At 38.5% G+C, this 20,107-nt stretch overlaps 2 protein-coding genes across 2 annotated transcripts in view; one reads left to right on the forward strand and one right to left on the reverse strand.

Moving 5' to 3' along the window:
• The window catches only part of LOC132817546 (protein unc-80 homolog), a 270,588-nt gene extending 268,280 nt beyond the window's left edge, over nucleotides 1–2,308 (forward strand). Inside the window, exon 64 of the mRNA XM_060828048.1 lies at nucleotides 1,897–2,308. Coding sequence (XP_060684031.1) covers nucleotides 1,897–2,166 — 270 coding nt within the window. The 3' untranslated portion in view covers nucleotides 2,167–2,308. The remainder of the gene's footprint in view (nucleotides 1–1,896) is intronic.
• Nucleotides 2,309–8,281: 5,973 nt separating this feature from the next.
• The window catches only part of wdr12 (WD repeat domain 12), a 31,719-nt gene continuing 19,893 nt past the window's right edge, over nucleotides 8,282–20,107 (reverse strand). Inside the window, exons 9-13 of the mRNA XM_060828049.1 lie at nucleotides 18,859–18,999; nucleotides 17,865–17,970; nucleotides 14,317–14,449; nucleotides 13,124–13,196; nucleotides 8,282–9,439 (exon numbers count right to left, since the gene is read on the reverse strand). Of these exons, the coding sequence (XP_060684032.1) occupies nucleotides 9,362–9,439; nucleotides 13,124–13,196; nucleotides 14,317–14,449; nucleotides 17,865–17,970; nucleotides 18,859–18,999 (531 nt within the window). The 3' untranslated portion in view covers nucleotides 8,282–9,361. The remainder of the gene's footprint in view (nucleotides 9,440–13,123; nucleotides 13,197–14,316; nucleotides 14,450–17,864; nucleotides 17,971–18,858; nucleotides 19,000–20,107) is intronic.

The following is a 20,107-nucleotide window of genomic DNA, read 5'->3' on the forward strand; positions in this document are numbered from 1 at the left end:
CTATTATGTAGAGAAAACTAGCAGCCAAATTCACAAGGCAAGGTACCATGAATAAAACTAAGGGAGGTGATAACATAGTAGTATTATTGCTGGGCTGTTAATCCAGAGACTCTGATAATGTTCAGGGGATGCGAGTTTGAATCCCACCATGGCAGATGGTGCAACTTAAATTAAATATAAATCTGGAATTAAGAGTATAATGATCATGAATCCATTGCCAATTGTCAGAGAGAAAAAAAACATCCGGCTCACTAATGTCCTTTTGGGAAGGAAACTGCCATCCTTACCTGGTCTGGGCAGACATGTGACTCTAAACCCACATTCATGTGGTTGACTCATAACTGCCTTCTGGGATGGGGAATAAATGCTGAGTTAGCCATCAACGCTCCTAATGAGTGAGCAAATGAAAAAGAAAACTGTTTAGAATTGAGCAGTTAACCTGTTCTCGTTTACTGAGTTCATGGATACCAGAACACCAGGAAAACTCAAATGTCCTTCAGATATAACTTGGGATCTTCTAGATCCATCTGAGGAAGCTGTTAGGGTCTTAATTTAAAGAAATGCATAAGGACCAGGAAGATGCATAGTGAGGAGCCATCAGAGGAAGTTTCCCCTGTTACTTTTGTGTTATTTTTGCATCCTCCTCCAAAATCTGAGAAAACATTTAAAATTAATTATTCTAAAAATTCAAAACAATTCTCCAAATAGAAAGGATTTTTGAAACTTTACCCTTCATATGTGCATACCATATCTTCTGTCTGGCAAAAATGGTAGTAAGAGTTCAAAGTGTGACTTTGGATCTTAATTTCCTTATTAAAAAGAAGTCACTCGTGCCTAACTCAGGCACTTCAGCCTGCCAGCCGTAGGCCATCTAAAGCTACATTAGCAGAAATGGAGTGTAAGGGAACTTCAGCACCATTATCAGGGTGTGAAAGGTTGAAATTTTCACCAGAATGCTAGAATACTGTCCAACGTGCTTGTCCATGATAAGGAGTCTCTTTTGAATATTCAATTAGTCTGTGTAATCTTGATTTTACTCAGTAGGGTGGTTGTGGTTCCTGACAATGTTGTGAAGGTGTACTCACCTATGCTGACATTCAAGTGGGTTAGATTTCAGCAGAATATCTGCTCTGCTGCCCAGGAGAAAACACTAATAGGGGTAAAACCACAGAAAAGGCTGAAGCTAAAACTGAAAAAATATACATTTGGAAAAAAAAGGCAGATGAAATGATTTGTAGTGCTGCGACAGTTTCTTTTTAAGTTTGTCCACAGGTGAGGACAAAATACATCAATGTGCAACTCACTCGAGTTTACTCTTTTAAAAACCGTGGGAGTAGTTTTTTTGACCTCATTCGGCTGAAGACTAGTGTGTTACCCAGGAGAATGAAGAGAAAACCCAAGTTAAAGTAGAGTGAACTCCAGTAAGATGTTGAGAAAAAAATGTTGAGAGAGCCCAGGAGTAAAGCATTAATATCTTTTGAGAAATTCTCCCAAAGTTACATGTTGAAATCGATAATGCTCAATAACACACAAAGCTGCTGAGCTGTTTGTGGAACACACCACGAGTGCATTTTACAAAATTGTGCACTGCCAATTGCTGACTTTCTGTGCATTAAAATGAAAGGATGGAAATTTGTGGAGTGAGAATGAGTTATGATCACAGAGTCAGTTCCCAGCTGCCAGTTTTCCTGACAAGGTGATGTTGAGGAAGGCCCCTTCATTCCACAGTGGGAGGGTCAATATTATGGCGAGTGGATCTTTTAGGAATTTCCTTACCTGGAGCATAATATGTCTCGGAGTTGGAAATTACTGCAGAGTACTGTAGGATTGGAAGACAGTTAAAATGTGTCAGTGCTTCTTTGTTCTGTTCTAAAGAAATGCTTTTGCTTTTCTCAGATGAAGTCAACATATTCAGACTCTGAAAACAAAGATTTAAAGATAGATAAAATGCTGACAATACAAACAGAATCTGTACATCAGGCCCCTGTCTCTGCCAGTGATGACCTTACAGGGCTTGAAGCAAGCAGCTTACTTGAACATACGGACACTGTCCTGCATATCAGTGAAGAGAATGTTCCAGAAAACCCTCTTCTTTCTGATCAATTCAATTTGTTGCATATGGAAGCTGGTAAGATTGATAAAAGTCTGGATGATTCCCACACCTGAAGCCATTCTTTTCTTGAACTAGCCCATCCATTGTCCTACATTATTACTGTGGTTCAAATGCTTTGATTCCTGTCTTCTGTAGTAAGTAATAATGTACCTTGTTTGCCTGTTGTTTGTGTTTACTTAATTAGTTTTGTGTGTTTATCAGCGCATTTATTTCCTAAATCTGCTAATGATCCAAGGATATTAATTTATTCTTGATGTTTCAAGATACCCAGTAATTTTATAAAGTAAAAATTTTAGCTGAAATGTTAGCTGCCATTAAGTTTCACTGTCATGATCTGTTAAAAGTATATGCGCATTGAAAAAACCTTATGTTAAAAGAATTTGTTGATTCAGTAGCAACCAAATAATAATGTGCCATCGTATTGAGTAATCTAGTCATTGAAACACAAAAGCTGGTTAATCAATTATAAACCACAAATGTAATGCTGCAGTGATTTCACGTGTGTCTCGTGTTCGTTTCATCATTATGCCATTTTAAAGTGGAAACTTTCATAACTACATATGCCTTTAAATGTATTATATGATAGTTTGATGTAAATGCAAATGAACCAGTTTGATGTCAAAGTCAGCTTATAGTGACAAAATATTGAATGCATTTAACGTACAATTGAGCCTAAATTATCTGCCTTCCTTCTCAGAATTATTGCAGAGCAAAGCCTTGCAATATGATGTTGTGTCAGTGTAATGTCAATGCTTAAAGATTGTACTTCAGATTTTTTTTCAATAGTACTTGCTTTCTTTCCATCTTACAGTATGCAGCATCAAAATGTGAAGGTTTTAAATTATTGGCAAGGAAAAGTTTGTGCTCTATTATGGCAGATAATACAGTTCTGTTGTACTGTACTTTAATATGACAGCCATCTTCAGGTCACACAACTGACAACACAACATAACCTGAGCTGGTTGAAAAAAAAAATTTTGATTCTATAAGGACCTGCCTCTGTGCAGTTTATTTCAATTTTTTTTGGGGGGGGAGAGGTGGGAGAATAGTTAGTTTTTAATTGTAATTTATTTTTGAAGACAATACTTTTTCTATTTTCCTCCCATTCTTTTCCCCTACCAGTGATATCTTGATAGTCTCTCATTCCCTTTGGCCAGGAAAATGGACAGTCACCAAAGTCCAGACCAGTCATATTAAATGATGCTTATATGTTAATCCACCAATTGATTTAGCCATCCTTTGTAGGTGAGTCCCAAAACAAAAGAGTAGGGGCTCAGTTTTGACTTCTTGCAGGAGTTATAAAACCAGGAGATGAGAAAAAGTACATACCGTCAGGCCCTCTTTATCATGAGGGCTACAATTCCTAAACTCTTTTGGACTCCCCTGTATAGAGACATAATCTTTCACCAAATCCACAAGGAAACCCTAAGCTGGCTGAATAAAGATTTGAATAGGAGGAGGATGCAGTCTTAGATCCAATGGAACAGATTTAAACATATAGGTATTCTTAGGCTGTGCCAGGTTTGACCAGTCATCTTGATGTACAGCAGTCTTTAAAAAGAAAGCTAGAGGTGGCTGACAAGACAATGGCTCATTTTACCAAGTTTACCTTAATACTGATGGAGCTGGAGTACCTCCACATTATTGTGGGCTGTTGCTGGTCCACACAGCTCAATGCCCCTTAATTGCCTGATTTATTCCAGTGGCGGCCCCATAAATTTAGGGCAGTCCTACACACACAAAAAGATAGTATTCAGCAGGATGATCATTGTTGTACTTTATCAAATTTGAGCCACACTGTTTTGTGGCTGGTGAGCTATTTTAATATATGTACTGACAAAATTACTGTGTTTCACTAGAAAGTGCTATGCTAAATAGATAATTCAGAATGGGTGTAAAGGCTTTAACTGTGGTGGCAAATCTGCATCATAATCTGTGACTTGGGACAAATCAGTGTTCTGTTTATTTTTCAAGTGTAACACAGGAGTAGCATACATCAGAACCAAGCCCTGATCTGATGGATTGGTGACCAATTCATGGCAATGTTAACTCCTCTTTTGAAAAATAAAATGTAATGGTTTTGTTGGTCATTTTGGAACTCATCTGTAACTCATTTAAAAAAACTGTGTGAAGCATTCCATGAAAACTTCAGCTTGATTTTACAGCAGGATGAACTTCTTATGAATTAAAATAAAGGACATTTTGTGGAGAACTGGGGAACATTTGAGATTCTGGTGATTGACACCAGGGCTGTGATTTATTAAGATTTCACAATGTGGTTTTCTCTTTATAATACAACTCATTTTTTTGAAAGGTAGCTTGCAATTACAAAGCTATTATCATTTATATAGGCCTCTTGATTTCAGTGCACTCTCCATACATAGACTTACTAAAGCCCTCTCAACCAGCTGGTTTTAACACAGAATGAAGACACTGTATTGTGTCTGCACCAAGTCTCCAAATGAGAAAGTCATGTGGTGCATCCCTTGTTATGTTGCTTTTAAGATAATCAAATTCCTTTTTGAATGCCTCAATTGAATCTGAAGCAGTGCACTCCAGATTGTAGACACTTTCTGCAAAGACCTACCTCAATTGAGCTATTTTACCCACCTTTTCTCCTAAGCCTTGCCAAGAGGCTAACCAAAATTGTTCCTCGATGTATAGCAAGCTGCCTATGGAGAGATGCCAAGTTGCAGTTGCTCACTGCGTTTATTAAGATTTGGACCAAAGATAATTTATGACAACTTTCAAATTACACAGACTACTTTTATGTTAGAATAGAAATCAAAATTTGAGAATGAGCTGGATTGTTCAGCAATACTTTAAGCACTGAATTTATACTTAATTAATATACATTAAAACAGAACATAACGGTTTTTTGCTGTACAGGTTACATTTTAAGATATTTTATTTCCACTCTTAGTTGCTATTCTTCCTAATATACTTGCTGCCACCTGATTTTACTACTGCATGCATCTTAATGTGATTATAAGATCTATCCAACATACAGCTTAGTATGACACGGGCATGTATCAGAAATACAGGTAAAAAGTTCAGCTGCGATCTTTTGACCAAAACAAATGGATGAGGAACAGTATAGCTTTTGAATTTGCTGAGTTCCATCCTCCTCAGAATTTCAACATACACTTCTATGGTTGAAAGCTGTTAGGATTAAACTTACCCTTCTCGGTTTCGCTAGGTAGTTGCTCACGTAGATGAAGCTGAAAGCACTAACTTACTAAGCAAGGTTCTTGGTCAAGAAAACCTCACACTGCAGCAATAAAAATCACTCTTACGTTTTTTAAAGATATTGTTTATGTCTCTTCACCTAGTAATGAATAATGAATGTGTCTGTTATTTTACATCTTGAAACAATTGCTATATGCTTTACTTAATGTCAAACTCTGGGAACATCCATTGTAAATCATGATGCAAGGATGGTGGGAACAAATAGAACAGATGCACACGAAAATCAGAATTATTATTGTACTCATGAGTACAGTGATAAGTTTACAGGTTCTCACTTATGCCACCATCTTAGGTACAAAGGTACCTTGGTATACTCTTAAATACAAATTAGAAAAATAAATTAGAAGTTCAGAAATTAAAAGTCCTTCCAACCAAGTTGTCACCATCTCGTCTCACCTCCAGTCCACATCATCTTCACCTTGAGGCTGACTTCACTCGAGATTCAAGGATGGGAGGTAGGGAGGGGAGAAAAAAAATGGTGTACATAACTTTGCACTCTCAAGTGCTACATGATTGGTACCTGAATTTAATGTGATCGATGCACTTGCAATTTCATCTAAAATTGGTTCATATTCTAGACAGGAAGATAAATCAAAGTAACAGATTTTGTCTGTAATTTTTCAAAACATAAGTTGGAACATTTGAATTTATTAAGTGCTGTGATGACTTCATCTGCCTTTCAATAGTTTATTTTAAATATATAATACAGCCATCATTACATGATGCATTTAGGATAAAGTTGATATACATGTTTTTAAGTGTGGAAATAACAATGTGGATAATGTAATTTTATTAAAACATGTACATCAATCCAGCAGTTTCTTAAAGTATGTTCTCCTTCAAATCTCCATTTCTTTGTCAGTCCAAATAATAAAGCTACTTTTGCATTACTTCACTTTATAAGTAGAAAAACAAAAATGAACCAAAAACATTGTTTGAAATATAGCCAATAACTATTTCCTGATGCAAATGGAGTTACGGCAAGATATAATTAATCGTTTGTTATAAAGCAGTGTTTGTTTAGTGAATATTTGCAGATTGTTTATCAGTATTAACTGAAGGAAGTTGTTCCAACTTAGTATAACTCTAAATATAAAGAACTTAATGATCAGTTAAGAGTCTTCCTAAGTCTAAGTACTGAGGTCTGTGGGCATGATTTTGGGTTAAAACGTTGACCTCAAAGTGAAACAATGCATCACGACCCTGTAATATGTTGGGAAGAATTTGCTAGCAGTTTCCCTGAATTAACTGACTTGTTGTTCAAGCAACGATTATGGGCAGTATCAAAGCTGGTAGACCTCCACAACACAGAAGCAGCAGCAGCAGAGTACACGTTTTGGGTGCAGTGACTCTCTTTCAGAAAAGAAGTTGAAAACACAGAATGAGAAATATCAATCACATCAGGTTGTGAAAAATAGAATAATGATGAGTTTGAAAGAAGGGTCATTAAACTGAAAACATTAATTCTTATTTTCTCTCCCAGTTGCTGCCAGATCTAATGAGTTTCTTGAGCAACTTCAGATTTCCAGCAGCCACAACTTTTTGTTTTAATGTTCTATACTGATTTGCTGTATTTTTTTTTCCCTTCCATCAGCTGTAACTTGTTTATAATTCAGTTGCAGCTCCCTCAGTGGCATGTGTGTGTTGTGGAGTCTGCTGAAAGGAATTTCTGAACAGCTACTTCTGCGATACAGATTTATTGGTGATGTTACATTTTATACTCTTACCAAACAGTGACATATAACCAGGAGAGCTAGTTAATTTTATGAAAATTTGTTACTGTTGCAGACATTTTGGCCTGTATTGTCTTATTGCTGTTGCTTAATGAAGATAAAACTAACCTTTATAGTGTGCAACTTGTTGCTATTCTTCAAATTTCTAGGAGAAATTTTCTGTTGGGATTACAACAATAATCTAATTCACACTAGGGTCCTAATGTTCAATGTTTTGTAAACTATTTCCATGTTTAATTTGAAAAGAAAACACAACTGTTGTACTTTAGACTTCTTCCAACCCCTCCTATCCTGCATCCAAAATCATTCAATGAAGATGGACAGAAATTATACTGCTCACTGGTTGGGGACTCCCGAAGAAGATTTCAAAGTTTAAAGTTTAAATCTCTGTAATATAGCACTATTAAATTTTTAATTACTTTCTAATAACAAAATGAATTGCCCTGTAATTATAGCTGTCACCAATGGTCACAGGTTCTTAATAGCTCATCACTTAATAACCTCTTGCTCTGCCACCCTAACCTCTACCTTCCTGCTGAAAATTTCAATATTCCTTTAAAATGAAGAATCGTTGTTGTGTATTGTTTTGAATATTTTTCTCTACTTGAAGTACTGAAAAATCGTCAAAGCAGAGGATATGGTGCATCAGTATTTGGATAGAGAAACAATCAATCACTAAAACTTTATTCATCTCTGGGGGCCCTGGAACTTTAAAAGCCCTTTTTCCTCTTCCTCCTCCTCCTCCTTGCAACAAGCCCTATTTAAACCAAACCTCAGGACTTGATCACTGAGCTGTTGAATAAAAATGGAAGTAAATAGCCTTTCACCAATGTTTCTCTCTTCTTCTCCAACCTCCGCCCCCACCCCCCCATCACAAACTCACAGTAATGCCAGTAGCATTCTCGGATTTTCACCAATCTGCTCCCAAAAGAAAACCACACAGAATCCCAAATGATCAGCAAAATCTCCACATTCATTAAGATTTTCTTTTTGCAAGTTTTGATAGAGTGGCTGTTTCTTTAGATCACAGACAAGGTTTTTACAAAAATGACAATGCAGAAGTTCCTCCTACAAAGAATATTTTGAACAGGTTGGGGTCTCCTCTTGAGACAAACACTGAGGAAGGACCTAATAGATCTTTAAAATTATGAATGGTTTTAATAACAAGATAGTCACCATAAGGAACTTGAGAAATGTACTTTATTTGTTCAATAATATAGGCATTTTAGCACAGCCAGCATTTATGACATGTCTTAATTGCCCTTGAAATGGTAAGAATGCAGAAGTTGTTTTCAAATGGAATCATGGAAATAAATAAAGATGAGGAAGAGAAAGCTTGAAATGATGCATAAATTCCACATGATATATATTCTACATGAAGTTTTGTCACAGATTAGGTGAACGCAGGTGGGACTAGATTGGGTTGGCATGGACAGGTTGGACTGAAGGGTCTGTTTCCATGCTGTACATCTCTATGGTTCTATAACAGTTTAAAACTTGAAAGCAGTCTGGTTTAGGATCAGGTCTTTTGAATTTGCTTAGCAGCATTTTTTGCAAATTAATCAAAGATTCATTTTGTTTGAAATATGAGAAAAAAAACTTGCTCTATTTAGAGATTCTGTTTGTTTGCAGTTAAAGGGGAAAAAAAACAGGTTGGTTTAATTAACAATGATTAGAAATCCTAGGAAAATAAACATGTTACTATAAAAGGACACTCATTCATTTCAGAAAATCCTGACCACTTTATGAACAATGAGTTGTAAATTATACAAACTAATCCAAGTCTGCTCCTGGCTTACACCAATCACAATAGGAGGATTTAGCAAGAGTTTAGAGAATAATACTGAGTTGTTGGACCTTAAGGGTGACAATCCCATTACAGCAGCCTGCACTGTGATGTCAATTGTAGATACACACACGTTGAATTTCTGACATTTAAAGTACAAAACTCCAGGATTTTTAAAAAAATTAGGTGCAATATTATTACAAATGCCTGAAAATAGTAACAGTAGCAGTAACTTTGTCACCCTAGCTGAGGTAATCAGTGCACCACCTTTCCAAGTTTAAACCCCAGTGTCAATAATCTTAATAATGCCTGATGGTTCTTATATTATGTTGACAGAATGAGATCAGAACTTAACAGTCAGGGCAGGCAAACACATCTTATTCAAGGTGTTATAAGAACAACAGCGAAGACAAGAGTGTGAGATGAAGTTTTTAAATGAATCTGATGGTGTGTGGGTCCTTCATCATTCAGTATTGTCACTCAAGCACCATCCCCAGATGTAGGAGCCAAATATCTGAACGAGAATAATTTGTTGTCTGCTCCACCACTTAACAGCAGCTGAAAAGAAAAAAAGAGAAAGATTACTGGATCTACTCACCCTAAATATTCTGATGTAAGTTATATTTCTACCCTGCAAAATCTTCCCAGTACAACTACCCAAATTGTGTCCCAGTAAGATATTCTTCCAATTAATGCAAGCAATTTTAGGTGCGAATACCCTTGGAATTACCTTATACCCTTTAAATGTCAAATTCGGATATGGATCTAGCTCGAAGGTAGAAGACAGAGGGTAAGTTTTCAGACTGGAGGCCTGTGACCAGCAGTGTGCCACAAGGATTGGTGCTGGGTCTACTGCTTTTTATCATTTATATAAATGATTTGGATGTGAATATAGGAGGAATGGTTTATAAGTTTTCAGCTGTCACAAAAATTGGTGGTGTAATGGACAACCAAGAAGGTGACCTTAGAGTACAAGGAGTGGCAGATGGAGTTTAAGTTGGATAGGCAAACCAGGGCAGGACTTATGGTAAGGTCCTGGAAAGTATTCTGAGCAAAGAGATCTTGGAGTGCAACCGCAGTTAGACAGCTTAGTGAAGGTGGCATGTGGTGTGCTTGCCTTTACTGGTCAGTGCATTGAGTATAGGGTTGGAAGTCATGTTGCAACTGCACAGACATTGGTTGGCCACTTTTGGAACTCTACATTCAATTCTGGTCTCCCTGCTATAAGAAGGATATCGTGAAACTTGGGGTGACCTGCCAGAAGTTTATAAAATCATAAGGGGGATAGATAGGATGAATAGCCACTGTCATTTCCCCAGAGTCCAAAACTAGATGTATTTTCTTTAAACTACTTTCCAACGGGTTGGGTGTCACTACCAAGGTTGGCTTTTATTAGCTATTCTGTCAACTGAAAGGTTTGCTGGGCCATTTCATAGAAACATACTTTGCTTAGGAAACATCAAAAGCTTAATTCATTAAGGATGGTATGGTTCCTTCACTGAAGACAGAGAAAAATAAACTGCAGGTGCTGGAATCCAAAGTAGACAGACAGGAGGCTGAAAGACCACAGCAAGCCAGGCAGCATCAGGAGGTGGAGAAGTTGACATTGCGGGTGTAACCCTTCTTTAGGGCTGGAAGGTGGGGGGAGCTGCAGATAAAACGGGGTGGTGAGGTGGGATAGGTGAAGATAGGTAGAGGATACAACCTGGTTGGTCAATGGGAGGAATGGATCCAGTTGGTGGCAATGGAGCAGTGGGAGGGAGATTATTTCAAACTGGAGAACTCAATGTTGAGTCCTCCGGGCTGTGGTGCATCCAGGTGGAAGTTAAGGTGTTGTTCCTCCAATAGGTGCTGTGGTTTGTTTTGGCAATGGAGGCGGCCAAGGATAGTCATGTCGGTTAAGGCGGTAGTTGGGAGGTCCGGTTGGCTTCTGCGGACCCGGCCCCTAATTTTATGTACTTTCTCCCCAATGTAGAGAAGACCACATCAGAAGCACCTGATGCAGTAAACGCGGTTGGAAGAGAGGCAGGTGAACCTGAGTCTCACCTGAAGTACTGCTTGTGGCCCTGGATGGAGGTGAGAGAGTGGTGTACTGGCAGGTTTTGCTAGACATTATCACACACCTCTTGAACACAGGTCTCCTGGTTGCAGGAAAAGGTACCTGGGGTACGGTGGCAGGGGTGATGTGAACCAAGGACTGTCAGAGGGAACGGTCCTTGTGGAAGGCAGAGAGGGGTGGGGAGGGGAAGGGAAGATGTTCTTGGTAGTGGGATCTATTTTGAGTTGGCAGAAGTGTTCGAGGATGATGCGTTGGATGCGGCAACTAATGGGGTGGCTGGTGAAGACAAGGGAGACTCTATCCTCATTGCATTGGGGGGGAATGGAGCTGGTGCAGTGGAGGGCTGTCTGGATGATCGAGGGCGAGATAGCACGTTGATCAAAATAGATGGACATCTGGAATACTCGTGAGTGGAACGTCTCCTTGTTGGAGCAGAGGCGGAGGAATCGGGAGAATGGGATGGAGTTTTTACAGGATACTGGGTGGGAGGAAGTATGGTCCAGGTAGTTATGGGAGTCGGTGGGTTTGTCGTAGATGTCTGTCTGGAGACTGTTGCCGGAGGAGGAAGTCATGGGCGAAGTCTATGAACTGCTCCAATTCAGCCCGGGTGCAGGACGCTGCACTGATGCAGTCACCAATGTAACAGCGGAAGTGTTGGGATACAGTGCCTGTTTGTTCAATATAGCCGGGAGTTTTGAAGTCGTCTCAGTTTAGGGCACTGGTCCTGTGCTGGCTGTTTAAAAAAACATATATAACCAGGAGTTCAATGGCCATCCCCTTGATTTGAAGGAAATGTTATTGAGGAGGAGTAGGGTATTGGTGAAGGGGGACTGGATGGGTCTGTTGGCGAGGAAGAAGAAGAGGGCCTGGAGGCCATCTTTGTGGGATATGGATGTGTATAAGGACTGCACATGTATAGCGAAAAGAAAGCACTGTGGGTTGGGGAACTGGAAGTTGTTGAAGATATGGTGGGCACGATTGGTTCACAGATGTAGGTGGGAAAAGATATCCAGATCCATAGAACTGAAGTATAATTACAGCACAGAAGGAAGCCATGAAGCCTATACTGTCTGTGCCAGCTGAATAACCAGCTGTCCTTTCTACTCCTATTTTCTTACTTCTGACCCACAGCCTGTTGCCAGTTACAGCACTTCATGTACAGTTTGAGGTTCCCTTTAAATCAACTGAGGATTTCAAATCCAGATACCCACATCCTTGAGGTTAAAAAAAGTTTCCTTATGTGTTATAAGGAAATGACTTCCTCCTGTTTCAGAGTCTGGAACACTACCATATGGTGAGCATTGTGAAGGTGAATAGCAGAGGTGGTTTCCACAGAGTGGAATGAACTACCAGAGGAAGAGATAGATGCAGGTTTAGTTACAATGGTTAAAAGACATTTGGACAGGTACATGAATAGGGAAGATTTAGAGGTATATGGAGTAATTTAGGTTGGTAAACTTGGTTGGCATGGACAAGCAAGACCAATGGATCTGTTTCCATGCTGTATGACATCAGCTCTATCAAATGATTCTTCATCCACATCAATTTCAAAGCTGTCCTGAATCTCTTGAAGATTATAAACATAGTTACTTGCAAATTATTTATCAATCTCACGCCCATATTTTTTCTTTAACACACTAGTTAGGTTTCCATTCCACTACAATACTAAAATGGCTTTAAAAAACACACAAATAAATTGCTATAGTATTATGATTTTCAGACTAAGTGACTTATTGGAGAGAAATAATAAAGAATTGAGCTCATTTTTGCACATTTGATGATCCCACAGTCATTCTTATGGTGACTGAGTGCATCAGCTAGGCAAGAAACCGAACCCATCTAAAACAAATATTCACCTTTATTCCCTGAAAACTGTCATTCTGTCAGTTTGACAGAATGCAACAATCTCCCTTTTATTGTGAAACCTTTCAAGCAATCAACAGTAAATATGGGTTTGTGACAATTGCTTTTAACACACATTATACAAATCACATTTCCGGAAATAGGGATAATTTACCAGCACATGCAAAATAGATTGAATTTTTATTCTCATATCTAGCACATTAAGGCAAGGTATTTTATTAAGTTAGGTACCCCAGTTTTATACTGACCCCTGATTCCCTTTCACCAGCTGTACTGCACAACAAGTGAAGAAATAACATATTAACCAACTAGATGCTTACCCCGTTCTCTGTCCAGTCTACACAGAGTACTCTGTCTTCATGGGCATTCAAATCATATAGTGGAGCCTTGCAACTAAAACAGAAAAGTTAGATGAAGCAATATGTACATCTTAGTAACTAAGCAAACAGTAGGCCAAAGTGGGGATTCAAAACACTACCGATTTGACTCAGGTCAGCCTTCTTCCCTCATTTAAATTCGGTGACTATATCAAAGTTGGTTTAAGTAAACCTGCCCCCAGTGTTTACTGATTCAGATGCTTTAATATTAATGGCTGCTAGAAGTAGTCTGCCCAGTATTCTCCCAAGAAAGAATCTAAGGTGCATTGACTGCTGATTTGGAGTTTAGGAAAAATATCTTTTAACAGGAGGGATTTTTTGGATATTTCTCTTCACTTTTCTATAATAAAAAGCATCAAGTTTTCAACTGTTACAGTTTGAATATTTTATTCTCTGACCCCTAAAAGGCCTCAACTGTCCTCAAGATGTATACTTCTAAATTCACGTCTATCTTTTGCATTAGTTCACTTATAAATCTCTGAATAGTTCTCGCCTTCTCCAAACTTCTGCATCAGAATTTTCTAAAAAGGAAGCCCTGACTAATGTCTCATTCTTGAAAATTCTGAACTAGTCCACATATTTTGGTTTTGCACAGACCATTTGACTGGTCAATTCTTGCTTCAGCATATTAGCATGGCATCTTTAGAACAGGATGTAGGAACAAATAATCTAACTGTTCTATACTAAAGCTATTCATTAGTCTGGAAGGTTGCAACCAGGATAGAGAAAGGGAGGCTGGGTGCACAGTGGATTGATATGGACTGATGGCTGTCAGGAGCTTTTATGTGGGCACTAGGGACAAGGTCAGTTCAATAGCTGAACACATGCCGTCCAGGCCACAGACATGAAGAATGGGGATGGAAATGCATCCAACTGGGAATAGCTAACTGGGCAAAAAACACTTTGGTAAATCATTTTTAATCAAGGCCATTCACTCAAGAAGCTTGTTGTAATCACTATAAAGGAATCAAGATGTATGATAACCAAGGCTAACTTCTAAAGACTTTTTCTTTTCTGCCACTAGTAAAACAACGTTAAAGAAATGACAGCATTTTGGTTTAGCAGTAATAACTTTTGAGATTTGAATCCAGTTCCTGTGGATCCCTACCTGACCACATAGTTAATTCTCAAAATACCTTCGTACATCCCAGAGCTTGACCAATTTGTCGAAAGAGCCTGAAATCAACTGATTCTCATGTGTGGGTGACCATTTGACTGCAGTTACCCAGCCTGTGTGTGAAGTTAGGGAGAGCAGCACCAGAGATCCATCTGTACAAATAAAGAGGAGAAAGTAAATAGATTCCATTAAACCCTTCTGGTTTATTTTGCTCAAAACTCACAAAAAACACTTTCTGTATATTCCAGAGAAAATTAGTTGATATCTGTAGCTTAGAAAGAATAATTTGGATTGTCTCCTGACAATCCTGGATTTATACCACAGCCTGTCTGATCTAGAAAGAGATTTCTTAATTAGGGTTTTGCTTTTGTTGTCAGTGTCTATATTCAGAGACACTATCAGAATCAGGTCTTCTGCAACCAGACAAAAAAGAAACCTAAAGACAGCAGAGTTGTCCTTGACCAATATCATTTTTTGTGATGCCATTAAACTCAGAAATGGTCAAGATATTGCAAGGTTTGAAATGTACAGCAGTCATAGTGGTTGGCAACAAATCTACATTCGGTGGTAAATGAAACCAAGAACTTCTCATTACAATTCTCTGGCAGGTCCCTGTAGCTTGTTTGAGCAAACTTTGACCAAAGAATGAGTATGATTTATCAGAATCCCTGTTCCTAATTGCTATCTACTGGCCTCCATCAGTAAATAAAAACACGGTCATCAGGTGTGACCATGATCAGAAGCAACAATGATACCTGTGATCATCAAATAATCTGTTACCATGCACATTCCAAATCCACACAAACAGTGACTCTGGCTACTTGAACATTGGCAGGCCAAGACAAAGCATAACAGGATTCGGAACCTTGCTTGAGTAAAAGTCTGTGTGAAATCAACTGTACATTGTGTACTTTCATCCTTGGAAGAGAGGAGACAAAAAAGGAATGTAGTACTTATAGGGGTCCGTATAGTCAGGGAATAGATACTGTTTCCTGCCTAGTACCACTGAAAGACATCTCCTCAGGGTTGGAAACGAAGGGTGCAAATAGAAATCAACACCACAGTTAGAATCAAGAATGATGCTTTCCAGAGAGAGCTTGAAGATATAATGTTGAAATGCATAGCACTAATAGTAATCGTGTCTGGATTATTATCTGAACAATGTGTCAATTGGGACAACATCAAGCAGATCTGTGAAAGAGAGATAGATTTTGAATGATGGGCCACTAGCAGCAGAAGGACCTATTCCATTGGATGGCATCAACTTAAACCAGGCTGCAACAAGACATTAAACCAACAGGGATTCAGGTGAAGGAAAATTTTAAAATCCTAAGTCAAGGTAAAGGAACAGTGTAGTGCTCTGAATAAATATGTGAATGGATAGTTTATTGGGCATCAGCAAGTTAAGTTTCATTCAGAGAGTAACTGCTTAAAAAAAAATCAAAGACACTTTACATGAATGGGCAAAGCGTCTGCAGTAAAACAGATGACAAGGAGAATTAAATGATTTCTATTTAAGTACCATGACAGAAAAAAATACTCTAGGATGCACTATATTTTAGGAAGACAAAAAAGGATCCAGATGATTTCTAAGAGTCAGAAAATACTGTTGGGGTTAGTTTACAGGTCCATAACTGTAGTTACATAGATGGACAAAGCATTAAACAAGTAGTTAGTGGAGCTTGTAACAAAGACAATGTAATAATCCTGGGTAATGCTGATCTTCAATTTGGGACAAACAAATTGGCAAGGTTAGTCTGGAAGATGAGTTTGTAGAAGCTTTTCATAGGAATTATGAAAACAGGTACACTGTAGAACGAACTAGGGTGAAAGCAATTTTAGATACAGTATAATGTAATGAGGCAGAGGTGACAGTATAATCACTGGGAAAATGTCAAAGTGACATTGGTCAATCAGAATCAAGAATCTTAAGTTACTTACTTAAAGCCAATTACGCAGGTTTGAGGGGAGAATTGGCTAAAAAACATATGGCAACAAATTAACAGTGGAAAATATTAAAAGTTTTCAACAAAATGTAGTCTGATAAGCACTCTAGAATTTATTAGAATCTAAGTTTTACAGCAGAAAAAGAGCCCCTTCAGCCATCAAATTTTCATCTCTTCTAATTCATTTTCCAGCACTTGGCCTGGAGTCTTGTATGCAACTTTTCAAGCATTCATCTAATTAGTTCTTCAACATCTTGAGAGTCCCTGCATATTTATTACCTCTTTAGGCAGTGAGTTCTAGGTACCCAAAACCCTCCAGGTGTAGAGTCAAACAACACAGAAACAAGACACTTTGGTCCAATTGATCCATGCCGACTATAATCCAAAATTAAACTATATCCCCTGCCTGCGCCTGACCCACATCCCTCTAAACATTTCTGTAGTTACCCAAATGTCTTTAAATGTTGTAACTGTACCTGCATCTGTCACTTCCTGTGGAAGCTCATTCCACACATGAACTTGGTAAAACAAAAGTTCCTCTCACCATAAGATCATGCCCCCCATCTTGAAATCTGACACATGCCATTCATCTTAGCCATACCCCTTATGATTTTATAAGGTCATCTCTCAACCTCCTGTGCTCCAGTGAAAAAGGTCTGAGCCTCAAACCCTCCATTCCCAGCAACATCCTGGTAAATCTCTTCTGAATCTGTTCCTATAATAGGGAGGCCAGAACTGGACACAGTACTCCTGAAGAGGCCTCACCAACGTCCCATACAACCTCAACATAATACTCCAACTCAAAACTCCAAGCAAAATGTCTTCTTAACAAACCTATCCAAAGTTGAAATTAGTTTTCCTCAAATGTCCTCGAATCCTCCTGTTCCTTACCTTAAAACTGTGCCCTCTGCTTACTGACCCTACTACTCTGAGTAAAGGGGAAACAACAGGTCCAGTATATCAAGCTTTCCAAAACAGTCAATAAGGTGCATACAAAAGGTTAATAGGCAAGAAAAGGGTTCATAAGTGCAGAAAGGCATGGATAGGTGATTGTTTTAATGGACAAAAAAGGAAACAGTATGCATAAATAATCAATTTTCAAGTTGACAGACTGTGACTAATGGAGCATCAAAAGATCAGTGCCGGGGCCTCATATACGTACAACGGATATTAACAACTCAGATGAATGCTGATGAAACAGAGGAAGTGAGAGTTAGAACAGAATGCGGGAAAATTAATTTGTCCACATTGGCCAAAAGAATAGAAAAGCACAACCTTTTAATTTTAAAAAGATGTGCAACTTGTAAATGGTGATGTTCAGGAAGACTCCGTATGCTTGTAAAAGGGCCACGAAAGTTAGCATGCAAATTTGGCCTTTGTTGCAAGGAGATTAGAGTATACAGAAGCACATCTGGAATATTCTTTACAGTCTCCATTCTCAAAGAAATGATATACTGGCATTGGAGGGTGTACCCAGAAATCAATCCTAACATTGCGGTATATCTACACACAACGCCACAACTTAACACACTCAATTACACTTTTCACCTTACACAAGGAACACACAACAGGTGAACAGTCATGATCTTGTAGGAAAATGCACAAAATATTTTGAAATTACCTTTTGAACGTGGATCCCACAGCCTGATGTGCCTGTCAGTGCTACCTGATGCCAGCCTTTTGCACAATGGGGAATAAGAGATGCAATTAAACACCTTGTTCCCATTCTTTTGGCGGAGATGGTGAGAAAAAAAGACAGTTAGGAACTAAAAGATACAAACATGGTTTCAGAAAGCACAGAAACAATTCAAGTCACATCTAGGAAACATTTAGCTTCAAATATAAAATGTGATGAGACTGCTGTATAAATATATACTTCTTAATCAATATGTTCAGAGAAATTATCTAGACCGGGTGCGACTTGTATGTGGGTCTCCTAGTTCAGAAATAGGGGCATTACTGCTGCACCACAGACCCACACAAGTGTGTTTTAACTCTGAATTTTTGTTTGTTCATTTTCAGTGTTGTTACACACCTATAGAGTAGATGAGAGATGGACGCAGGTTTCCTGGCTCTGAGGCAGTGAGATTGTATTATGACAAATGAGATAATCTAAAACAGCTTTTAGAAGAGATTTGTTTAAAAAGCACAGAACAAAGAGGGATACATGTGAAATACCTGCCCAAAACATTAAAAGTTAAGCTATAAACACCATTCTAGATACTGACTTAAAATACAAAAGAAGAGTGGTGTTAAAAAGAGTCAATACCATGCATTATTTAGAACAAAACTTTGTTACAAAAAAAAATCACAGCAGCACACATTGTCACAATTCACAACAAAAGAATGGCTCTTTGGATAACAATATAGGCAAACTTTAAATAACAAGCAAAAACAGAAAGTGGAATCCTTTTTAACTGGATAGGGTGGAAATATATAACACACAATCCATCCACAGATTGTAATGTACAAGACCAGCAGGTGCAGCCCATCCAACCCAGTTATCTAGGTCCCTCACACAGTTAGTAGTAGGAATAATGAGAGTGTTTATTCCAGAGTTATTTCGTGAAAATTTGATTCTAAATGTAAGCTGTCGTGCAACACTACCAACTCACCAAGGTACATTTTTGGGCTCCAGTTTCAGCATCCCAAATCTTAAGGGTATGATCCCAGGATGCACTACAGAGTTCCTCTGTATCAGACCACAAGACTGAGGAAACCGCTTCATTATGACCAGACAGTGTCATTATAGGGGTCTGTGGGAAAGGATATCAATGTTAACAGTGGTTACTCCGAATGATATCACTGGGTAACAAGTACGATTTAAATGATCAAGTATTGAATTTTTACAAAAATGCAAACAAAAACACAAACTTCAAAAAGGATACTGTCCCATGTTCTAAGGAAATCCAAAAGGTCACTCCAGCTTGGGTCATGTTCCTAACTGTTCATTTCAATCAGACGTGAGCTTAAAATGCCAATTCTGCTTTTTTTCATTTACCTCAAAATAAAGAAAGTTACCAGCTGATACATCTAGTAATTACTTTAAGTCAACACAGCTTCTGCTCTCCTGCTTTGTATAAAATTAACAGCATGCATGCATACAGGATGCAAGAAAACTTGTTTATAGTAAACCAAAGATCTTCAGTGTAAGATGAGCAAAATATCTCCACTTTAAAAATGTGATTAAGTATTACTGTCGAAAAGGACATGGAAGATACAAAATGTAGGGAAATAGATGGTGACATCTTGAAAAATGTCCATATTACTGTGGAGGAAGTGCTGGATGTGTTGAAACGCATAAAAGTGGACCTGATCTGATGTACCCTATAACACTGTGGGAAGCTAGAGAAGTGATTGCTGGGCCTCTTACTGAGATATTTGTATCATCAATAGTCACAAGTGAGGTGCCGGAAGACTGGAGGCTGTCTAACGTACTGCCACTGTTTAAGACAGGTGGTAAAGACAAGCCAGGGAACTACAGACCGGTGAGCCTGACGTCAGTGTTGGGCAGGTTGTTGGAGGGAATCCTGAGGGGACAAGATGTACATGTATTTGGAAAGACAAGGACTGATTAGGGACAGTCAACATGGCTTTGTGCGTGGAAAATCATGTCTCACATATTTGATTGAGTTTTTTGAAGTAACAAAGAGGATTGATGAGGGCAGAGTGGTAGATGTGATCTATATAGACTTCAGTAAGGCGTTTGACAAAGTTTCCCATGGGAGACTGGTTAGCAAGGTTAGATCTCATGGAATACAAGAAGAACTCGCCACTTGGATAAAGAACTGGCTCAAATGTAGAAGACAGAGAGTGGTGGTGGAGGGTATTTTTTCAGACTGGAGGCCTGTGATCAGTGGAGTG

The sequence above is a fragment of the Hemiscyllium ocellatum genome, chromosome 7 (assembly GCF_020745735.1).
Source record: "Hemiscyllium ocellatum isolate sHemOce1 chromosome 7, sHemOce1.pat.X.cur, whole genome shotgun sequence".
Classification (NCBI taxonomy): Eukaryota; Metazoa; Chordata; class Chondrichthyes; order Orectolobiformes; family Hemiscylliidae; genus Hemiscyllium; species Hemiscyllium ocellatum.